This window comes from Sapajus apella, unplaced genomic scaffold, assembly GCF_009761245.1.
Source record: "Sapajus apella isolate SASKATOON/1434 unplaced genomic scaffold, GSC_monkey_1.0 scaffold23, whole genome shotgun sequence".
In the NCBI taxonomy this organism is placed as follows: Eukaryota; Metazoa; Chordata; class Mammalia; order Primates; family Cebidae; genus Sapajus; species Sapajus apella.
This window is the reverse complement of record NW_022436963.1, coordinates 8654730-8674992: the sequence shown is the minus strand read 5'-3', so window position 1 is coordinate 8674992 and position 20263 is coordinate 8654730. Positions and strand designations below refer to the sequence as shown.

General features: G+C 39.6%; 2 protein-coding genes across 2 annotated transcripts; both read left to right on the top strand.

Annotated features, from left to right (window-relative positions):
- Positions 1–97: 97 nt before the first annotated feature.
- ASB14 (ankyrin repeat and SOCS box containing 14) lies at positions 98–18475 on the top strand. The gene is given in 10 exon segments (XM_032289553.1): positions 98–228; positions 728–946; positions 5011–5066; positions 5857–5991; positions 6087–6245; positions 11107–11370; positions 14305–14473; positions 14936–15479; positions 15930–16083; positions 17086–18475. Coding segments are annotated over 9 exon segments (1782 nt in total). The 5' UTR covers positions 98–228; positions 728–824; the 3' UTR covers positions 17265–18475.
- LOC116559165 (protein SET-like) lies at positions 2653–4459 on the top strand. Its single transcript, XM_032289551.1, has one exon. It carries the CDS (start codon positions 2717–2719, stop codon positions 3587–3589), a length of 873 nt encoding a protein of 290 aa, XP_032145442.1. The 5' UTR covers positions 2653–2716; the 3' UTR covers positions 3590–4459.
- Positions 18476–20263: the final 1788 nt, after the last annotated feature.

Genomic DNA, 20263 nt, shown 5'->3' with positions numbered 1-20263 from the left:
TAGCAGTGAAGAAAAGAGATCATGTTTCCAAAAAGAGCTAAACCACATGTAAAAAACAAGGAGAATGTGCCAGACTGTCTTATGATGAAGTATTTATAGTAAAGCTATTAATGGAATGGTCACTACAAGAGAGAGGCGATCCTAAATAGAAATGAAAATTCTGAAGCTTACATGTGTTAGTCCTTAACAGTGAAAACTTCAGTGCTGTCCTAGAGGATATAACAAAAGGTAAAAAGTCTTTGACATGTGACCAAATGTATTCTATGCTAAAACTGACATTTTTCTTTTAAAACCATTTAGATATTGCCTAATAAGATACATTTGTTTTTACTACTGCCGTATCTCTGTTGTAATTATGAGAATACATTTGTTCCTATAGCATGTTTATTTTTAATGTTTATTAAGCAAAATATTATTTTCAGCATAACACTCACTGTGTGTAGGAAAGATATCATTTTGGATGAGTGCTACAATCACTGTGAAAAAGTCACTGCCAAGTCTAACAGATCATCAGAGTGTTGTCAGAGTGGCACTAACTAAAGTCTTATTTGAAAGGTGCTTTTTCCTAAATAAGCTTTAAGTCAATGGCTACTCATGGACACTTCTAATTTTTGTTGAATCTGTGGTAGTCCAGAAAACTCTTTTAAGTTTATAGAAAATTTTTAATGAATATTTTGTTTCCTAAATTGTGTATATTTTTCATTTATTAATCCTATCAATTTTCTAGGTTTCTGAATTTCATTTGTAATTTTAAGCAGTTGATAATCTTTTCACAGCTGGAAAAATATTAATACACTCTGACTTTAAACCTGTCCGCGTTTCACATGGATAATTACACCAGCGACGAAGACATAGACGAAGACTTTGACACCCAGTTCATCATTCAACAGAGTTTACAGGATATTTACAAGCCAGGAACAACACAACATGCACCTGACGATGAGAGGTAATGGTTTTCTCATTGGCAGTGTAGTATTAAGTGCTGTATTCAACAGCTGACACTTGTCATTAGCTTAACTCTAGTGTTGTGACAAAAACAGGAGGGTCAGAATTCAAGGAGCTGTCACTTAGATATCTGTAAGATATTATGCCTGATTAGACAGGAATAATCTAGAAAGAATTCAGAATTAGGCAATAAAAAAATAGCTGAAGGAAGTTAGCAGCAAATCTGGATGAGGTGATGCAGACTGAAGAAGAAAGAAATGAGGCTATGACAGGCTAGAGAAAAACTCTGCAATACGTGATGTCTTTGGGAATTGAGAGCACATCTGCTCATGCGCTCTCTGGCTAATTAGCAACCGTGGTCTCCTAAGACCACGGTTTTTTTTCTGGGGGATAACCCAGTTTGCTTGGGATGATAATCTCTATTTGCCTGCTGGAGGTAAAACTAGAAAAATGTCTTTTATCCCCAAGAGATTTCATAACTAAATATAGACATGAAATACATCAAACCTATATAGTATTTTTAAAATGTAACAAACTCATGGAGTGATCACTGTGTGTCATGTTATTTTAAGCACTTCATAAAAACCAACTTTTAAATTCTAATTCTCATTACCTCTCTATGAGGTAGGTCCTATTACTATCCCTATTTCGAGATGAGGAAAATGAGGCACAGAAAAGTGACTATCCAAGGTCACAGAGCTAGTAAGTGAAGAGCCAGGCAGGCTGATTCTAGAGTCTGTGCTTTTAACCACACACTATTCCTATACTTTTGTGTTCAATTTAGGATTCACTTTTAAAATAATCTTTAAAGTTTTGTAAAGAAATTTGCTTTATTAGATTGTTATAGTAACCTTATGATTGAAACCTTAAATTGCATAACTAAATAACTGACTTTGAACTCATAATTTCAGGTTGAAAGGTATAAGAGAGTTGGGCTAAGTAGAGTATTGAAATGTTTCAGAGAAACTGAAATTAACTGTAGTTACGCATTTACTTGATTAGAGTTGCAGGAATTGTATGATACTTAATGCAGGCTTGCTGACTTGGTCAGGTATTTGATGGAATTAGAAAACTAGAACATGCTTGTGATATGTGGAGTAACGGTTCCATCCAAAGATGTCCTAATTTCTGGAACCTTACATGGCAAAGGAGAAGTAAGGCTACAGGTGGAATTATGGCTTGCTAATCAGCTTTTAGATGGGGGTGTATTCTGGATTACCCAGGTGGTCCTAGTGTAACACAGGATCTTTAAATGTAAAGGAGGGAGGCAGGATAGAGGACCTGGGAGATGGCAGTGTTAGAAGAACTAAGCCCAATATTGCTGGCTTTGAAGATGGAGGAAGGAGTCCACAAGCCAAGAAAAGTGGGTGGCCTCTAGAAGCTGGAAAAGGAAAAGATAGATTCTCCCCAAGAGCCTCCAAAAGGAACACAGCCCTGCTGACACCTTGATTTTAGTCCAGTGAAGACTGCTTTGGATTTCAGAACTACTGAACTGTAAGATAATAAATTTGTTTTATTATTGTTGTAAGCCACTAAATGTGTGGTTACTTCTTACAGCAGCCATAGAAAACGAACACAATACTAAATCTATGAGTGCAGGTTTAAATGTTTAAGAGAATTTAATTGACCAAATTGTAAACAGGACAGACTGTCCAAGGGAATTTATTCTCTGCGACCTGGGTTCACTAAATAATTAAAGAATGGGAGTGTTCTGCCTGCTTCCGGACGCGCAAGAAGACTTGTGCTCCGGTTCTCGGACTTCCCCAGCAGCATGGCCCCCAAACGCCGGTCTCCACTCCTGCCTCAAAAGAAGAAACCAAGACCACCTCCTGCTCAGGGACTGGAGGAGACATCGGCCTCTGCAGGCTTGCCGAAGAAGGGAGAAAAAGAACAGCAAGAAGCAATTGAACACATTGATGAAGTACAAAATGAAATAGACAGACTTAATGAACAAGCCAGTGAGGAGATTTTGAAAGTAGAACAGAAATATAACAAACTCCGCCAACCATTTTTTCAGAAGAGGTCAGAATTGATCGCCAAAATCCCAAATTTTTGGGTAACAACATTTGTCAACCATCCACAAGTGTCTGCCCTGCTTGGGGAGGAGGACGAAGAGGCACTGCATTATTTGACCAGAGTTGAAGTGACAGAATTTGAAGATATTAAATCAGGTTACAGAATAGATTTTTATTTTGATGAAAATCCTTACTTTGAAAATAAAGTTCTCTCCAAAGAATTTCATCTGAATGAGAGTGGTGATCCATCTTCAAAGTCCACCGAAATCAAATGGAAATCTGGAAAGGATTTGACGAAACGTTCAAGTCAAACGCAGAATAAAGCCAGCAGGAAGAGGCAGCATGAGGAACCAGAGAGCTTCTTTACCTGGTTTACTGACCATTCTGATGCAGGTGCTGATGAATTAGGAGAGGTCATCAAAGATGATATTTGGCCAAACCCATTACAATACTACTTGGTTCCTGATATGGATGATGAAGAAGGAGAAGGAGAAGAAGATGATGATGATGATGAAGAGGAGGAAGGATTAGAAGATATCGATGAAGAAGGGGATGAGGATGAAGGTGAAGAAGATGAAGATGATGATGAAGGGGAGGAAGGAGAGGAGGATGAAGGCGAAGATGACTAATAGAACACTGATGGATTCCAACCTTCCTTTTTTTAAATTTTCTCCAGTCCCTGGGAGCAAGTTGCAGTCTTTTTTTTTTTTTTCCTTCCCTCTTGTGCTCAGTCACCCTGTTTTTGAGGTCTCTTTTCTCTACACCATGGTTCTCAACTTATTTTGGGGGAAATATCTTGAGCAGGATACAATGGGAAAAGAGTCTCTACCCCTTTCTGTTTGAAATTCATTTTATCCCTTCCTGTCTTAACAAAAACTGTATGGAATCACCACCACCGAGCTCTGTGGGAAAAAAGAAAAACCTGCTCCCTTCGCTCTGCTGGAAGCTGGAGGGTGCTAGGCCCCTGTGTAGTAGTGCATAGAATTCTAGCTTTTTTCCTCCTTTCTCTGTATATTGGGCTCAGAGAGTACACTGTGTCTCTATGTGAATATGGACAGTTAGCATTTACCAACATGTATCTGTCTACTTTCTCTTGTTTAAAAAAAGAAAAAAAACTTAAAAAAATGGGGTTATAGAAGGTCAGCAAAGGGTGGGTTTGAGATGTTTGGGTGGGGTAAGTGGGCATTTTGACAACATGGCTTCTCCTTTGGCATGTTTAATTGTGACATTTGACAGACATCCTTGCAGTTTAAGATGACACTTTTAAAATAAATTCTCTCCTAATGATGACTTGAGCCCTGCCACTCAATGGGAGAATCAGCAGAACCTGTAGGATCTTATTTGGAATTGACATTCTCTATTGTAATTTTGTTCCTGTTTATTTTTAAATTTTCTTTTTGTTTCACTGGAAAGGAAAGATGATGCTCAGTTTTAAACGTTAAAAGTGTACAAGTTGCTTTGTTACAATAAAACTAAATGTGTACACAAAAAAAAAAAAAGAATGGAAGGTGACAGTTCTTATTTGCTAGATTTTAAAGAAAGATTCATAAACTGAGCTTGAAAGCCTTAAATAATTAAAACATTGCTTAACTGCTAATAGCATATTCTGAGCACGCATTCTGTGAATATTTTTAAAAACTCACACCATTTTTTAAAATAGTTTTTGCTGGAATCGTTGACATTATAGAGTGGCCATCAAATTTTACCATGAGATAGTGTGTCATTTCAGTCATTGGTAGGTTGGATTCAGTTCAGCCAACACTGATTAAGAGCGTATTGCAATCCAGGCCGTCACACAGTTCTTGTCCTGGAGAGGCCAACAGGCTAATGTGGAAGACAGACATAGGAAAGGTGTTTCCGTAGAGCCTGTTAAGGGCCACACTACATTTTACAAATAGTATTTCTATTAGCCTCAGTCACTGCCTCCTATGAGAGTTCATCCCGTATTAACTGCTACTACTGTTACCCTTTCCTTTTGGTTATCCAATTATCAGATAACAGTTTTTTTCTCCTCAGTTTTGAAATTACATATGTATTTTTTTCTATGCAGCTTCCATCCCTTTTTGAGCACTAAGTATAAGAAGATAGTTGAAGCAATAGAGAAAGTTAAGTACTCCTCCTCTTCTATCCCCTTTAACTTGTGGTAAGATGTGATGGTGACATTGGCCGGGTGTGGTGGCTCATGCCTGTAATCCCAGCACTTTGAGAGGCCGAGGTGGGCAGATGGCCTGAGGTCAGGAGTCCAAGACCAGCCTGAACAACATGATGAAACCTAGTCTTTACTAAAAATGTAAAAATTAGCTAGGCATGATGGTGGGTGCCTGTAATCCCAGCTACTCAGGAGACTAAGGTAGGAGAATTGATTGAACCCAGGAGACAGAGGTTACAATGAGCCAAGATCATATCACTGTACTCCAGCCTGGGCAAAGAATGAGACTCTGTCTCAAAAAAAAAAAAAAAAATGTGACAGTGACAGCTGGCAGCATTTCCCCTCAAAGCTTAGGCCCAAAGGCAGGTTCTTCCAAATGCTGAACACTGCGGTGGGGCGGGGAGGCGGCGGGGCGGAGGCGGGGAGCTCCACAGCTGATTGTCAAGAGTCTGATGTGGGCTTTTCTGAGAGAAAATACTTCAGCTCAACATAGCAAAGAGCTCCTGGGTTCCTTGCTAGACAGAGCTGTGTTTTGTAAGTAACAAGATGGTGAGGGTGTTGACACACCCAGTTGTGGAAAGCTAGATGAACAGCTTTCCTGTCTGTCTGAAGCCATTTGTCTTTCATAAAAGGTGGTGCTAGAATTCTGTTGTCTCAGGCATTAACTTTAGTGGTGGAATTCAGGAAGCAATATGGGCTTCCTTGTAAGTGTGCCAAATGTGAATCTGTTCTCATTTGACTTGTTCATAGGTAAAGAAGATGCATTGTCACACTTAACCAAGTACCATTCTGCTTTTGACGAAGCAGATGAGATAGGCTGGATTCCTCTGCATAAGGCTGCAGTGCAATTAAATAAGAAAATTTTGGAAATAACCCTAAGCGGTAAATTCCCTTTGATTCTTCTTGACGCTTCTGAGAGATAAATTTAACATTTATTTCTGTGTCTTAACTTGTGTGGTGTGATGAATTTATTTCAGCTTCAAAACCCAGTCTGTGGGAGCAAACCACTCACAATGGTGAAACGCCACTTTTTTTGGCTGTCAGCAATTGCCTCTTGGAAAATGCCACTTTTCTTCTTCTCAACGGCTGCAATCCAAATGCTAAGAATTTTGAAGGCAACTCTCCTCTTCTCACAGGTAAATGAATACCTTGTCTCTGAAAACGAGTCTGTGGCACTTAGTCTCTTTCATGCCCGTACGTTTAAAGGCAGCTTTTTGTGCAGAGTTGCAGCCCTGTCACTCTGCTCCCAACTGACCAGACATGGGTACCCACCCTCCAGATGCTTTCTATAGGCTGGCCTGTGGAGGTGGCCTGATGCAAAATCTCTGCCCAATTAAAAGCAGCTCATTTTGCATGGTGCCTTTATCAAGCCAGTTAATTCTGCTGTAAGAAATCAGGGGAGAGCAGAATTACCTCACAGAGCATGGGTAAAAGGCAGGCAGCTAAAATAGAAGAGTTGGTTGAAAACTATGAAGCAAAGAGTCAGATCTCTAGATCACTCCTACCCCACCCCAGCAGAATCCTGGAGGTTTATTCTCTGCATAGCTTACATGGAGAGTCTCTGGACCACAAAATTTTAGGTGAGGGTGGGAGTACTAGATTGAAAACACTGAGGAATTAAGCAAACACAATTGAGGCTGCACGGCCCTCCTCTCAGAAGGCTGGCAGCCAGGACCTTACCCTCCAGGTTAGGGGTTCTCTGGGGGAATCTGATCAACCCAAGAAGATCTAAAGATAGTAATATTGGGGCTTTCCCAATAAGTGGACCAAACATAACCTATTTTTAAGCCCACAGTCCACAAGCCCCACCCTTTGCTTAGAATTTCCAACCAGCTTTTTAGTCTCCAACTTTTAATTATGAGCAAATAGCCAAAGGCTACCTGAGGAAAATCTTCAACAAAGAGTTAAGCAACTTTAAGATTACTTAGGGAAATAAAACTTAAAGGGAAATTATCATTAACTTCCTCAGAGAAACCATTTTAATAAGAACAAGATGTTAGCAAAAAAATCAGAAAATACTGAAAATTAAAATATGAGCAGAAATTTTAAAAACAATGCTGGAAGATGGAGTTTAGGAAAGCTTCCAGAAGAAGAAAATAAGGCATGGAAAATAGGAAAGAAGTGAAATTAGCTAGATGATCCAAGAGGAGCAGCATGTGAATAAGGGGAATGAGAGAGAGAACAGACAAGATGGAGGCGGTGTATCACCAATGCAGTAAGTCAAGAAAATGATTTCCTAAAATGAAGGACAAGTATTTCCAGAATTAAGGGGCACACCAAGTGGCAGCTCAGTGAACCTTAAGAGACACAACACCCTCAGCACTTTGTTTCTAGTTTTAGAGCAATGAGAGCACTTTCTGTGGCAAATTATAAATGGCTATTAGCAGAATTCATACTGATTCAGCATCTCAGCAGCTAGCAAGACTCCTTGTACACATTTAGTGCCAATAATTAATGAATGGATAATGAAATGGGTAAAGTTAGGTGTTCTAGGATCTTGAGGGTCTAAGGATCCTCCTCCAAATATGAATTAACAGTATAAATGCAGAACAGCCAGTTATTAGAGAATTTTGTGTAACAAAAAGTTATTTAAAATTTAACATATGTAGAAATAAAGAATTCAAGGATACATGTGAAAATGCTAACAAAAATCATCTCGGCCAGGCACGGTGGCTCACGCCTGTAATTCCAGCACTTTGGGAGGCTGAGGCAGGTGGATCACCTGAGGTCAGGAGTTCAAGACCAGTGTGACCAATGTGGTGAAACCCCATCTCTACTAATAATAAAAAATTAGCCAGTGTGGTGGCACATGCCTATAATCCCAGCTACTCAGGAGGCTGAGGCAGGAGAATCACTTGAACCCAGGAGGCGGAGGTTGCAGTGAGTTGAGATTGAGCCACTGCACTCCAGCCTGGGCAACAAGAGCAAAACTCCATCTCAGGAAAAAAAAAATCATCTCAGAGGTGGAATTATGGGTGTTTTTTTCTTTTCTACTTATATACTCTTAAGTTTTGAGCATAACCTCTTTTACATTGTAATAAAAAATCATAAAGAGCTGGGAAAAAAAAAAAAAAGACAAGTCACTAGGAACAGAGAAGTTTCCCCAAACCTCCTGAGAGAAAAAAAAGGAATATGTAATACACAAAAGATGAAAAATCAGAGTGGTTTCAGACATCTCCATGGTAACTGGAAGCTTGAAGTAATTGGTAGTAAATAATAGTTTTACAAATTCTGAGGAAAAAATTTCCAACTTAAAATTCTTCATTTGCTCAAACTCTCAAAAAAAAAAAATATCTGACAGAGACATAAAAGATATTTTCAGATCTAGGAAATCTCAAAAAAACTTCCTCTCTCCCTGCTGTTAGGAAGCTAACAGAGCAAATGTTCTACCAACATGGGAGTAAAGTAGAAAAACAGAAGCTTGGGATCCAGGAAACAGAAGATCCATGGAAGGCGGGAGGCAAATGAAGTCCCCAAGACGAGGGGAATAACGGTGTTAGGATGACTGCACATTACTAGGCACTGAGGTCCCGACTGAAGCAAGTCAGGAGGCCCCAGGTAGAGGCTTCTTGAAGGCCACGGATGGCTAGGAATGGCATCCTGAAGGGAGATGTGGACAGTTTAGAGTTTGGGGTGGAATTAATGATAAATTGAAAACTAAGCAAATGACACGTTAAGTATTAACTCTAGGGAAAACAAAAAGATATGCAGAAAAGGAAATGTAAATACGGTCCACTTTTGAATGGCATACATTAAGATAAATATTGAATATTTATTTAACAAAAATTATGCTATAAAAATATCCGGATGGGCCGGGCGCGGTGGCTCTCGCCTGTAATCCCAGTAGTTTGGGAGGCTGAGACAGGTGGATCACCTGAGGTCAAGAGTTCAAGACCAGCCTAGCCATACACACACACACACATCCACCTCCAATGATGGTGGATGGTGAGCGGAGAAACGTGCACATGTGGTGAGGATAGGCGGAAAAAAACGTTAAATTCTCATTTTCCATGGTAAGTCATTAAATTATCCCCAAACCAAAAATCAGTAAGTAGCAATACAAGCAGGTTAGAGATACAGCCATGAAGAGCAAAGAATCAGCCAAAGGATGCCTCTGGGGAAGGAGAAAGAATGTAGGAAAAGGGTGATGGACTTCACAGTAATTAGCTTTTTAAATTCTGTACATGGATAACTTTTAGCAAATTTAAAACTGAAAATGAGGCTGGGTGCAGTGGCTCACAGCTGTAATCCCAGCACTTTGGGAGGCCATGGCGGGTGGATCACCTGAGATCAGGAGTTTGAGACCAGCCTGACCAACATGGTGAAACCCTGTCTCTACTAAAAATACAAAACTTAGCTGGGCGTGGCAGGGCATGCCTGTAATCCCAGCTACTCCAGAGGTGGAGGCAGGAGAATCACTTGAACCTGGGAGGCGGAGGTTGCAGTGAGCCAAGATCGCACCACTGCACACCAGCCTGGGTGACAGTGCAAGACGCCATCTCAAACAAACAAACAAACAAAAAAACACTGAAAATTAAAAAGAGAACGACAGAGTACTGCCAAAAATTAGGATAGGGGTCCCTTCATGGTTTGTCCCCAGATGCTTTCTAAGACTCTGCATTTTGTAGACTAAGCAGAAGAGCCTTCTCTGACAAAGCATGCATAAATCATAAAGTACTCTAGCACTGCAGGGTAAAAATAACTCTGGGTCACATTTAACCTCTCTGTTTCCTTGTCTGTAAGATAGCATTTGTCTTGTGTGTAGAAAAATCACACATGTAAAAACATGAAGCTGTAAAGTGTGTTGTAACAATGATGGTGGAGCTAGTTTTCCTTTCTTCACTTTGGCCTGACAGGTCAAATGATTCCATTTCTGTGGCACCTAAACAGCATGTTCCCATTGATAGGTCACGGAAAATGCTGGGTTAAAAAGTTAAGCAAATGCATTGCAAGATTTCTCAGAGACTTCAATATACCAATGTGCAAAGTGAATCTTGAAGAGGGTGATAGAATATACAGTGCTGGCTGAGATCAGTGGTTCATGCCAGTAATCCTAGTCTTTGAGAGGCTGAGGCAGGAAGATCACTTGAACCCAGGAGTTTGAGACCAGTCTGGGCAACATAGCAAGGCTGCATCTCTACAGAAATTTTTAAAGAAATTAGCCAGGCATGGTGGCACATGCCTGTAGACCCAGCTTCTTGGGAGGCTAAGGCAGGAGGATTGCCTGAGCCCAGGAGTTCAAGTCTGCAGGGAGCTATGATTGTACCACTGCACTTCAGCCTGGATGACAGAGACTCTAAATATATCTATTACACACACAGACACATATACACACACACACAGTGTTCTCAAGCCTTTTATTGGTATTTTTTAAACTACAAAATTATTTTCTTTACAGAACCTTAAGGGGCTTTCTGCATAACAAACTTTGGTGTGTTGCCAAAGTGTGTTATGCAGAAGTGATAGGCAAAACGATCATTTTCTATGGCCTCAACCACTCCCACCAGACATGCATATTTAAATTGCGTTTTAGTCATTCATTTTCTGGGGTAGGTTCTGTTGCTTTTTAAATTTTTTATTTTTGGCACATTTCAGAGGCTGGGCTGTCTTGCTTTTTCTTATTTTAAAGCAGTTACAAACATTTCCAGGACTGTTTGTAACTGAATACTTAAGTTCCCATTTTCTTGAAAAATAAAGGTAAGTGAAAAATTTAGAATTGTGTTTCAACCACATAAGCAGACAATAATTGTCCACACAGGCAGACAATGAATAATTACTCATGGCTTACAGAAAAACAAATAGTCTGTTGATGTAAAAAAAACCACTCTCAATATTATTTGACAGAGGCCTTACTTTACAATCTGTTTCCTAAACACAGAATGCTGGGGTCTGGGAGTCAGTGGGAAGAACTTGAGAAAGCCCGAGGGACACTTGCAGATATGCTACTCTGCTCTTAACTTCCTGTTGAACACACCCACCTCACTTCTCATTTCCCAGCTGTGCTGCGTGACTCCTACGACACAGCTGCCTTGCTGATCAACTATGGAGCAGATGTCAATCTGCGTTGTGCCAACGAGAGGACAGCTCTTCACGAAGCAGCCAAACTGGGCAGAGAGGACATGGTGAAGCTTCTGCTGGTTTCTGGGGCACACCCTGACCCACGGAGCACGTATGGATTCACTCCTCTTGCTCTTGCTGCCCAAAGTGGACACACTGAAATCATGGAAATGTTACTGCGGAAAGGCAAGATCTTCTGTTAGGGTCAGCACAATAACAAAGGGTACCAGGATCCAGGTGTTCTCCTCTTAATGGAGAGCTTCAAAATAATAAAAACTAACATTTTATTTAAGCCAAATATAAATGTTTGATAAAAATTATAGGTTGATAGTGATTACTGAGAAGCCTAACATAAAGACTAATTTTTTTTATTAGGTATGACATAATTTCCCCAAAGTGGATGCAGATTACTTTTACTTAACATTCCTTCACTGTGCTAAGAGGGTGGTGGTTTTTTTTAAATTTTTTGTGTTGTTGTCCTTTTCTAGAATCATAGTCAAAGACCCTGCAACACCCTCTACACGTTACCTTCACCTAAGCCTAAATCATGAGGCAGTTTATTCAGTTATCAAATGGCTTTAGATGTTAGGAAATTCTTCCTGATTTCTTCTCTTTGGGTCTCAGCTCTTCACTCTAGTAACAACCCAAACTCCAAGACACGGGGAAAGCAGCTTCAATTTATTGAGTACTGTCTAAACAACAAGGATTAAACTACCCATATTGCCTCATAACCCTTTAAAAACTCTTATGAGGTGGGTATTATCCTCGTTTTGTACTTGAGGAAACTGTGGGTCAGCGATGGTGCCAGTGGCAGGACTTCCCTTCGAACATGCTCCCACCCCATCCTCAGCTCTGTAGCTGTGGCCATTTTGAACCCTGACTTAACTGGCAGGGACCTTTGGCTCAGAGAACTTTGGCCTTTACTGTCTTTGAGGAGAGCTCCATTGGTGATACTCTTAGATGAAGCAAGGTACAATCAATTAAAGCTTTTTTTCAAAGCAAACTTTTACCAAGATTTTTTAAAGTCTCAATAATAGAATTATCTTCTTTATTCTCTTCCCTATGTCTAGAAGTCTTATTTGTTCTTTAACCATACGTGGCCATGGTCTCCAGTATTCTAGATGGCAGAGACTCCTATGTTAAGAACAGCCTTGTGCTTTCTTTCTTTTTGAGACCGTCTTGCTCTGTTGCCCAGGCTGGCATGCAATGGCGCGATCTCGGCTCACTGCAACCTCCTCCTCCTGGGTTCAAGCAATTCTCCTGTCTCAGCCTCCCGAGTAGCTGGTACTACAGGCACGTACCACCACACCCAGCTAATTTTTTGCATTTTCAGTAGAGACAGGGTTTCACCGTGTTAGCCAGGATGATCTCAATTTCCTGACCTCGTGATTCACCTGCCTCGGCCTCCCAAAGTGTTGGGATTACAGGCGTGAGCCACTGCGCCCCACCTTTGCTTTTCAGACATATCTAAATCTTTCCTCTGGTATACAGGGGAGGCTAGGTTCTAATCAATGGCCATAAGACATTTTAAGTAAGATGTTTAAATGATCAATATAAGAAATGTCTAAAGTCATTAGCTAGAGTAACAAAAGATTGGGATATTTCATCTTTGAGGAAAGAGTAACCTTTTGTATAGATCACTGATTAAAATACAGAGAAAGAGGAGAGGTAACAGATGTTAAAGCCCTTACCCTTCAAAGAAACCAGCATCAGCTGACCTCAGTGAGTGAGCATTTCCTTTAAGTGACTCCCTTACACAGTAATTTGCACCAAGTGACATATATAGTAAATGACAGAGCCAGCATTTCAAGGTACATCTGTCTGACTCCAAATCACATTACCACCCTGCAAATCATGTTGCCACTCTAGCAAATCACACTGCTAGAGTGGCAATATGGCGTCATAGACATAAGCCCTGGGTCTAGAATACCTGTGTATGAATCCTGACTACCTTGCTTACTAGCTGTGCATCTCTGGGGAAGTCACTTAAACTCAGTGAGTTTCTACATCTTTAAAATGAGTCTGTTAGCACCTACTGCTGAGCATTGTTGTTAAGTTTAAAAATTATTATACACATGAAGGAACCAGGACATAGTGGGCACTCAATAAACAGGCCTATCAGACTTCTTAAGGCAGCCACTGTACCCTGATGACTCTTATGGAGTCTGTGTTAAAGTCATTACACCTTTTTTCATATGAGCTTCAGAATGCTCTCCTCAACTTTTGTCCATCTTTCTTCAGAGCCTGTTTTATTGAGAAGCCTTATACAACTGACCCAAACTCTTTTCTCCTTCATCTCCCAGCTCCCCTCACAACCCGAGCCCTAGATCTTCTAGAAGACCTTTTGCCTGTACCTGTACACTTATTATTCACACAACTCACAAAACACTTAGTGTACAGGGTTTAGGTTAAGCATTCTTAATCTGAAATCCAAAATCTGAAACTTTTTGAGCACCAACATGATGCTCAAAATAAATTCCCACTGGAGCATTTCAGATTTTGAATTTCTGGATTTGGGACTTGTAAGTATAATGCAAATATATATTTTTTTACTCTGAAATCTGAAACACTGGTCCCAAGCATTTTGGATAAAGGATAATCTGTACCGATAACTGTGCTACAACTTATCTCTTTGGCTATTCACAGTTCCTAACTTCAATTTAAAACAATTACAATGTCTCTTACTATGGTCTGCTACGAACAAACTAAAACAGAACAAATGCCCTTTTTCACCAAAACGGTATCATTAGATGGAATGATGTTACATTTCAATAGATTTGTTAGTACCATCCTGTATGTGTTTTAAGTTAAGTGGGCTTTTACAGGCTGGTCTAGAAATAAAGGCAACTTTTCTAACAGTATTTCTATTGGAATTTTCAAGTTCCAAACAAACAAATATCAAATTACTTCAAAAACCAACCTACTTACAGTTTAGAAACTGCCATTTTTTTTCTTCCCCAACTAGTTTATAAGCTGCTTGAGAGCAGGTGGTATATATTTTGTTTCTTTGATTCTTGGTGCTTTGCTAGAGTCCATACTCACTAATTGCTTTTTGGTGATGATAATATTTTTTTTAAATTGCTTAAATACAGTGGAAAATATTTTTTCCATTAACAAGAGTCTTTCTCCTATTAGGAGCTAACGCTCATGGTCAGGCCTCTGATTGTTCTTCCATCTTACTTGAAGCTGCAAGTGGAGGAAATCCTGATGCTGTGGCGCTCTTGCTGGAGTATGGAACTGATGCCAACATCCCTAAGAATTCAGGTCACCTGCCCATCCATGTGGCAGCTGACAGGGGCCACTTACTGTAAGTTCAATTACATTATTGCACATAATAAAAATAGTAATAACTACCTTTTGAGCTGCTTCTAAGAACTTTATTATCTTTATCACTGATCCCACAACCTAAACGTACCTTTTAAAGATGAAACTCTTTTCAGCTAGAAAGAGCTAGAAATGGCTTTACCAGGCATCCTCTGAAGCCACCAAAGAGATATGAAACTTTTTTTCTCAGGTACTTAGGCAATACTGTATGGGAAGCCTCAGGTCTCTGGGCTAATTCTGAGTTTTATAGCCTAGACAGTAATTCCATTCACTTTTACTTGGTATCTGAGCTTCTGGATGAAGGAATTATGCTTTTATTTTTGGTTTGGGGTTCTAAATGTGCCATCTGAATATTGACACTATCTAGTATTAATATAAAACAATAATAAAGTTAGTGCTACATCTTAAAAACAATGTTGAAATCCATTTTGAAATTCTTTCTCAGAGCTCTAAAGATACTGATTCCAGTTACGGATCTTGCTGCCATTAAGCAAAGTGGCATCAGTCCAGTTCACTGCGCAGCAGCAGGAGCACACCCTCAGTGCCTGGAGCTCCTCATCCAGGCTGGATTTGATGTGAACTTCATGTTGGATCAGAGAATTCGCAAACACTATGATGACCACAGGAAATCAGCTTTGTATTTTGCTGTATCAAACAGTGACCTCTCTTCAGTCAAGCTGCTTCTGGGTGCTGGAGCTCTGCCTAATCAAGACCCGGTTAACTGCCTCCAGATAGCCCTCAGGATGGGCAACTACGAGCTGATCAGTCTGCTGCTAAGGCATGGGGCCAATGTGAATTACTTCTGCAGAGTTAACCCTTTACATTTCCCATCGGCACTGCAATACACACTGAAAGATGAAGTCATGCTCAGGATGCTGCTGAACTATGGGTATGACACAGAGCGATGTTTTGATTGCCCTCATGGGGACAAAGTCCATCCTTCCTATACTTCTGAAGGCTGGACATCTACAGTTATCAAAGATACTAAGGTAAGTCCACAGTATTGGCTATATTCCCTTACAGTCATTATTTGTGGCCCTGGAACTATGGCAATACATAGACTACATCCATTCCCTCCAAAAGTTGGTTGAAGAGATCCTAGTATAATAAATATATGATAAAATAATAATGATAAAAACAAACACAATAGTAGAAAGATGTAAAAGGAACAGAAACAGTACAGAGATAAAAGTGATTTAACTCTGCCTAGCAGTGTGAGGAAGTTTCACAAATGAAGCAACTGATTAAATGATTTCTTTTGATGACATTTCTGATGAAAAATGAATCAGAATAAGTACAGTTGACCACTATTATCCCTCCGTTTTTGAGCCATTTTTCTCTCTTGGCTTTCATCACACCACATCTCCTTTGACTACTATGCTAAACCACAGATGAATGTTTCTCATTAACTTTTATAATTCTGACTTCGTTTCCCTCAGTTCTGTGAAGTAATAACTTTGTCATGGCTGCAACATCTCTCTGGAAAGGTTGTTCGAGTGATGCTTGATTATGTTGATCAAGTTCGGATCTGTTCAAAGTTGAAAGCTGTGCTCCAAAAACAGGGGATCTGGTCAGAAATACATTTTATCTTAAGTGAGTATCCTTCTTGTAGAAGACTTTTTACAAAAATGCTAATTGTATTCTTATTTGGTTGTTTTAGAATTAGAACACCCTTCTCTTCCGGTTAAAAGCTTGACTTAAACCAGAAAAATACTCTTCCTATCTTTAAAAATGTTACTAGCTACACTTAATTTGTATTTATTACCTTTTCCAAGGAGATAAAATCTGTTAGATAACTACTTATTATATAGGTAACCATGGTTACGAAAGAACACTATGACACAGGAATGAAAAGCTATGATATGACAATAAAAACAAGGATAAGAAAAAGCTAAGAGCTCTGTCTGTAGAGGGTATCAAATGACCTTCTTCAAACCAAATTCTTTCAAAGTAGCACATAAGATAAATTAATAATTTATTTCATGTTATTTCCCCTTGGGTGGTAATCTTCAGTTTCTAGCCTGTCCCCGGGGGGGCTAACACATGCAGATTTTTTTTGGAGACAGAGTCTCGCTGTGTCAACCAGGCTGGAGTACAGTGGCACAATCACAGCTCACTGTAACTTCTGCCTCCTGGGTTCAAATGATTCTCCTGCCTCAGCCTCCCAAGTAGCTGGCACTATAGGCATGCGGGCATCGCACCCAGCTAATTTTTGTATTTTTAGTAGAGATGGGGTTTCACCATGTTGGCCAAGCTGGTCTTGAACTCCTGACCTCAAGTGATCCACCCGCCTTGGCCTCCCAGAGTGCTGGGATTACAGGCGTGAGCTACCACACCCAGACACATGCAGATTTAAGAACTTTAGATCTCACAGGCCAGATCTACAATTGATGCCAGTCTTTGGACTCTTATTTGACATGGCACTGGAACCATATCTACAAGGATTACAATGAGAAATGAAAAATTGTTTCCCTATTGACTTCGCCATTTAGTCACAGGAAATGAAATGCTATCAAATACATTTGCTAACAAAACCCTAAGATACTAAAAAAATAAGTTATTTTTTTCTTTGGATAATGTGCCTTTTCCTTTTAGCAAACCCTCGCTCCCTAAAACACTTGTGTCGCCTAAAGATCCGGAAGTGCATGGGACGTTTACATTTGCGCTGCCCTGTCTTCATGTCATTTCTTCCATTACCTAATCGTCTAAAAGCTTATGTCCTTTATGAAGAATACGACCTTTATGGACAAGGAATTTTTACAGGAACCTGGTAATCAAACGATTCTAATGGAAAAGGTATAATTCTGCAGCTGTATTCCTTAAAATTTGACTTAGGTATGATTCATATTTTTTGCTTCATATTTACGTATGATTCATATTTTTTACCTGCCAACTAAAATCTCAATGCAGTCTAAGTCCTTTAAAAAGTACCTCTGCTTAGGAGGCTGAGGCAGGAGGATTGCTTGAGCAGCAATGGGAGGTCAAGGTGGCAGTGAGCTGTGATCACACCTCTGCATTCCAGCCTGGGTGACCAGAGCAAGACATCTCTAAAAGAAAATTTGCTTAAAAAGTAGCTTTGAACATAGCCTCTCAACATATAAATGACTAGCACTCTCAAGGCAGTTAAAAAAAATAAAACCCAAATAGTAAAAATTTCGATTAACTGAAATATACTAGTTCTAATTCCGTATTGATCTTACATTAAGTGCACAAATCCAATGTCTATGTGCTCAAAATAATAGATGGCACTTCTGACAAGTCAAGATAACTATTACAGTGTCTTTTTTATAGAGAAGTATATATGTAATAGTCTTCCTTATCTTCTGAGGATATGTTCCAAGACCCTCAGTGGATGCCTGAAAAGGGGGATAGTACAGATCCCTATACATACTATGTTTTTCCTATATATATTGTGTTTCTTCCTATACAGCTACTGTGGTTGAACAATGTTTCAGTCATCAGTGGACCACATATGTGATGGTGGTCCCATAAGATTATAATGCTGTATTTTTACTGTACCTTTTCTATGTTTACGTACATACTTACCATATGTTATAACTGCCTATTCAGTACAGTAACATGCTGTACAGATTTGTAGCCCAGGAGCAATACGCTGTATACCACATGGTCTAGATGTGTAGTATACCATCCCATCTAGATTTGTGTAGGTGGCTTTATGATGTTAGCACAATGACAAATCACCTAACAACACATCTCTCAGTAGGTATCCCCATCTTTAAGCCAGTTGTTAAGCGACATACAACTGTACACACATGCCCTACAGTGCAAATACACTGGACAGATGGATGATTCAGGTCCCAGGCGGGACAAGGTGGGATGGTGAGAGACTTCATCATGTTACTCAGAATGGTGTACAATTTAAAACTCATAAATTATTTATCTCTGAAATTTTCTTTTTAATACTTTTTTTTTTTTTTGAGATGGAGTCTTGCTCTGTCACCCAGGCTTGAGTGCCGTGGCACAATCTCAGCTGACTGCAATCTCTGCCTCCCGGGTTCAAGTGATTCTCGTACCTCTGCCTCCCGAGTAGCTGGTATTACAGGTGTGTGCCACCATGTCTGGCTAATTTCTGTATTTTTAGTAGAGACGGGGGTTTCACCATATTGGCCAGGCTGGTCTCGAATGCCTGACCTCAGGTGATCCACCCACCTCAGCCTCCCAAAGTACTGGAATTACAGGTGTGAGTAACCACACCTGGCCTCCTTTTAATAGTTTTGGACCATTAGTAACTGAAACCACACAGGGAAACCATGGATAAGGAGACCTACTGTACATCATAGTGATTGAACTGAATACATACTGACCCTAGTACATGACTTAGAAGTTGGCTGTTCTTGTGTAAAAGTCCCAATACCAGCTTAGTGTCTATTACCGTTTCTTTGTAGAGTCAAGTACAGAGGTAGGGTAATTCAGTTAATTGAAACAGAACCCTCAATTCAAATTTCATTATTAATGAGAAACGTGTGTCCCTTCTTTCCAAAAAACCCTGGCTATGGCTGACCATTTACTGGTTCATGTGATCACTGGAATTGGAATTACAAGTGTTTTCAAATGAACGATGGCTTATGGTCTCTGTGTTGAACCAAGCCTGATAATGAACATGAAGGGGCTCACTGATGGCAGATTTTTATTTCTATATATTTCATACTGCATGTAAGTATAGGTTTCTTTTTCTGAGAAACCTATTGCCCAGGCTGGAGTGCAGTGGCGAAATCTTGGCTCACTGCAACCTCTGCCTCCTGGGTTCCAGTGATTCTCATGTCTCAGCCTCTCAAGTAGCTGGAATTACAAGTGTGTGCCACCATACCCAGCTAATTTTTGTATTTTTAGTAGAGATGGGGTTTCACTATGTTGGTCAGGCTGTCTCGAACTCCTGACCTCAAGTGATTTGCCTGCCTTGGCCTCCCAAAGTGCTGGGATTACAGGCATGAGCCACTGTGCCAGACCTGCATGTAAGTATACATTTCTATGTGTGGAAAGTGAGGAAAGAACTGAAAAAGACATTCATTCCACCACACTTGAGCCACATTTAGAAGCCATATCAACAGGGATAACAGGTAAAATGATAATGTCCATTTTCACTACAGCCCAGTCGGCTATAGCCTTGATGTTTACATGCCTATAGTCTTGGTACTTTTTAAAAGAATTAGATAGTCCATTTTAGGGAAACTGAAGCTATATAATTTTTTTCTGGTGTAGGGATTAATGGCTATGTAGACTCAGTAAGCACAGACTTCAAATTATTTTTATAGTTTTTTACATTAAAAAATTTATACAGCTGACATGAAGTTATTTTTTAAAATCAAACTGATAAGTGAGATTATGTATCTTTCAATATAGAAATATATTTACACTATACATGCACTTAGATAAATTATATAATTCTAAAGTTAATTTCATCTAGCCCCTATACCTTCTAAAGGTGTATATAAATTTCTATAAAATTCAAAATAAAACATTAAATCCCAGAAGAACTAATTGCCCTAAAAAACTAGAGAGAGCACATGGAATGAATATGCATTAGTATTAAAAATTATAGATACAAACTGTACTGGTATACACAATAACCTGCCCCTTTAAATAAGGGGAATTTCTGTGAGTAGGACCCAACAGTAGGAAGTATACATCAATTAATGAAGAAGTCTTTTTCCTTTGCTAAAAGAAAAAGTCACCAGTGATGGATTAGTTTGCTTCTGTAACAAACTTTTCCTAATAAAGTGACAATTTTTTTTTTCATTTTAGCTGCTATGGA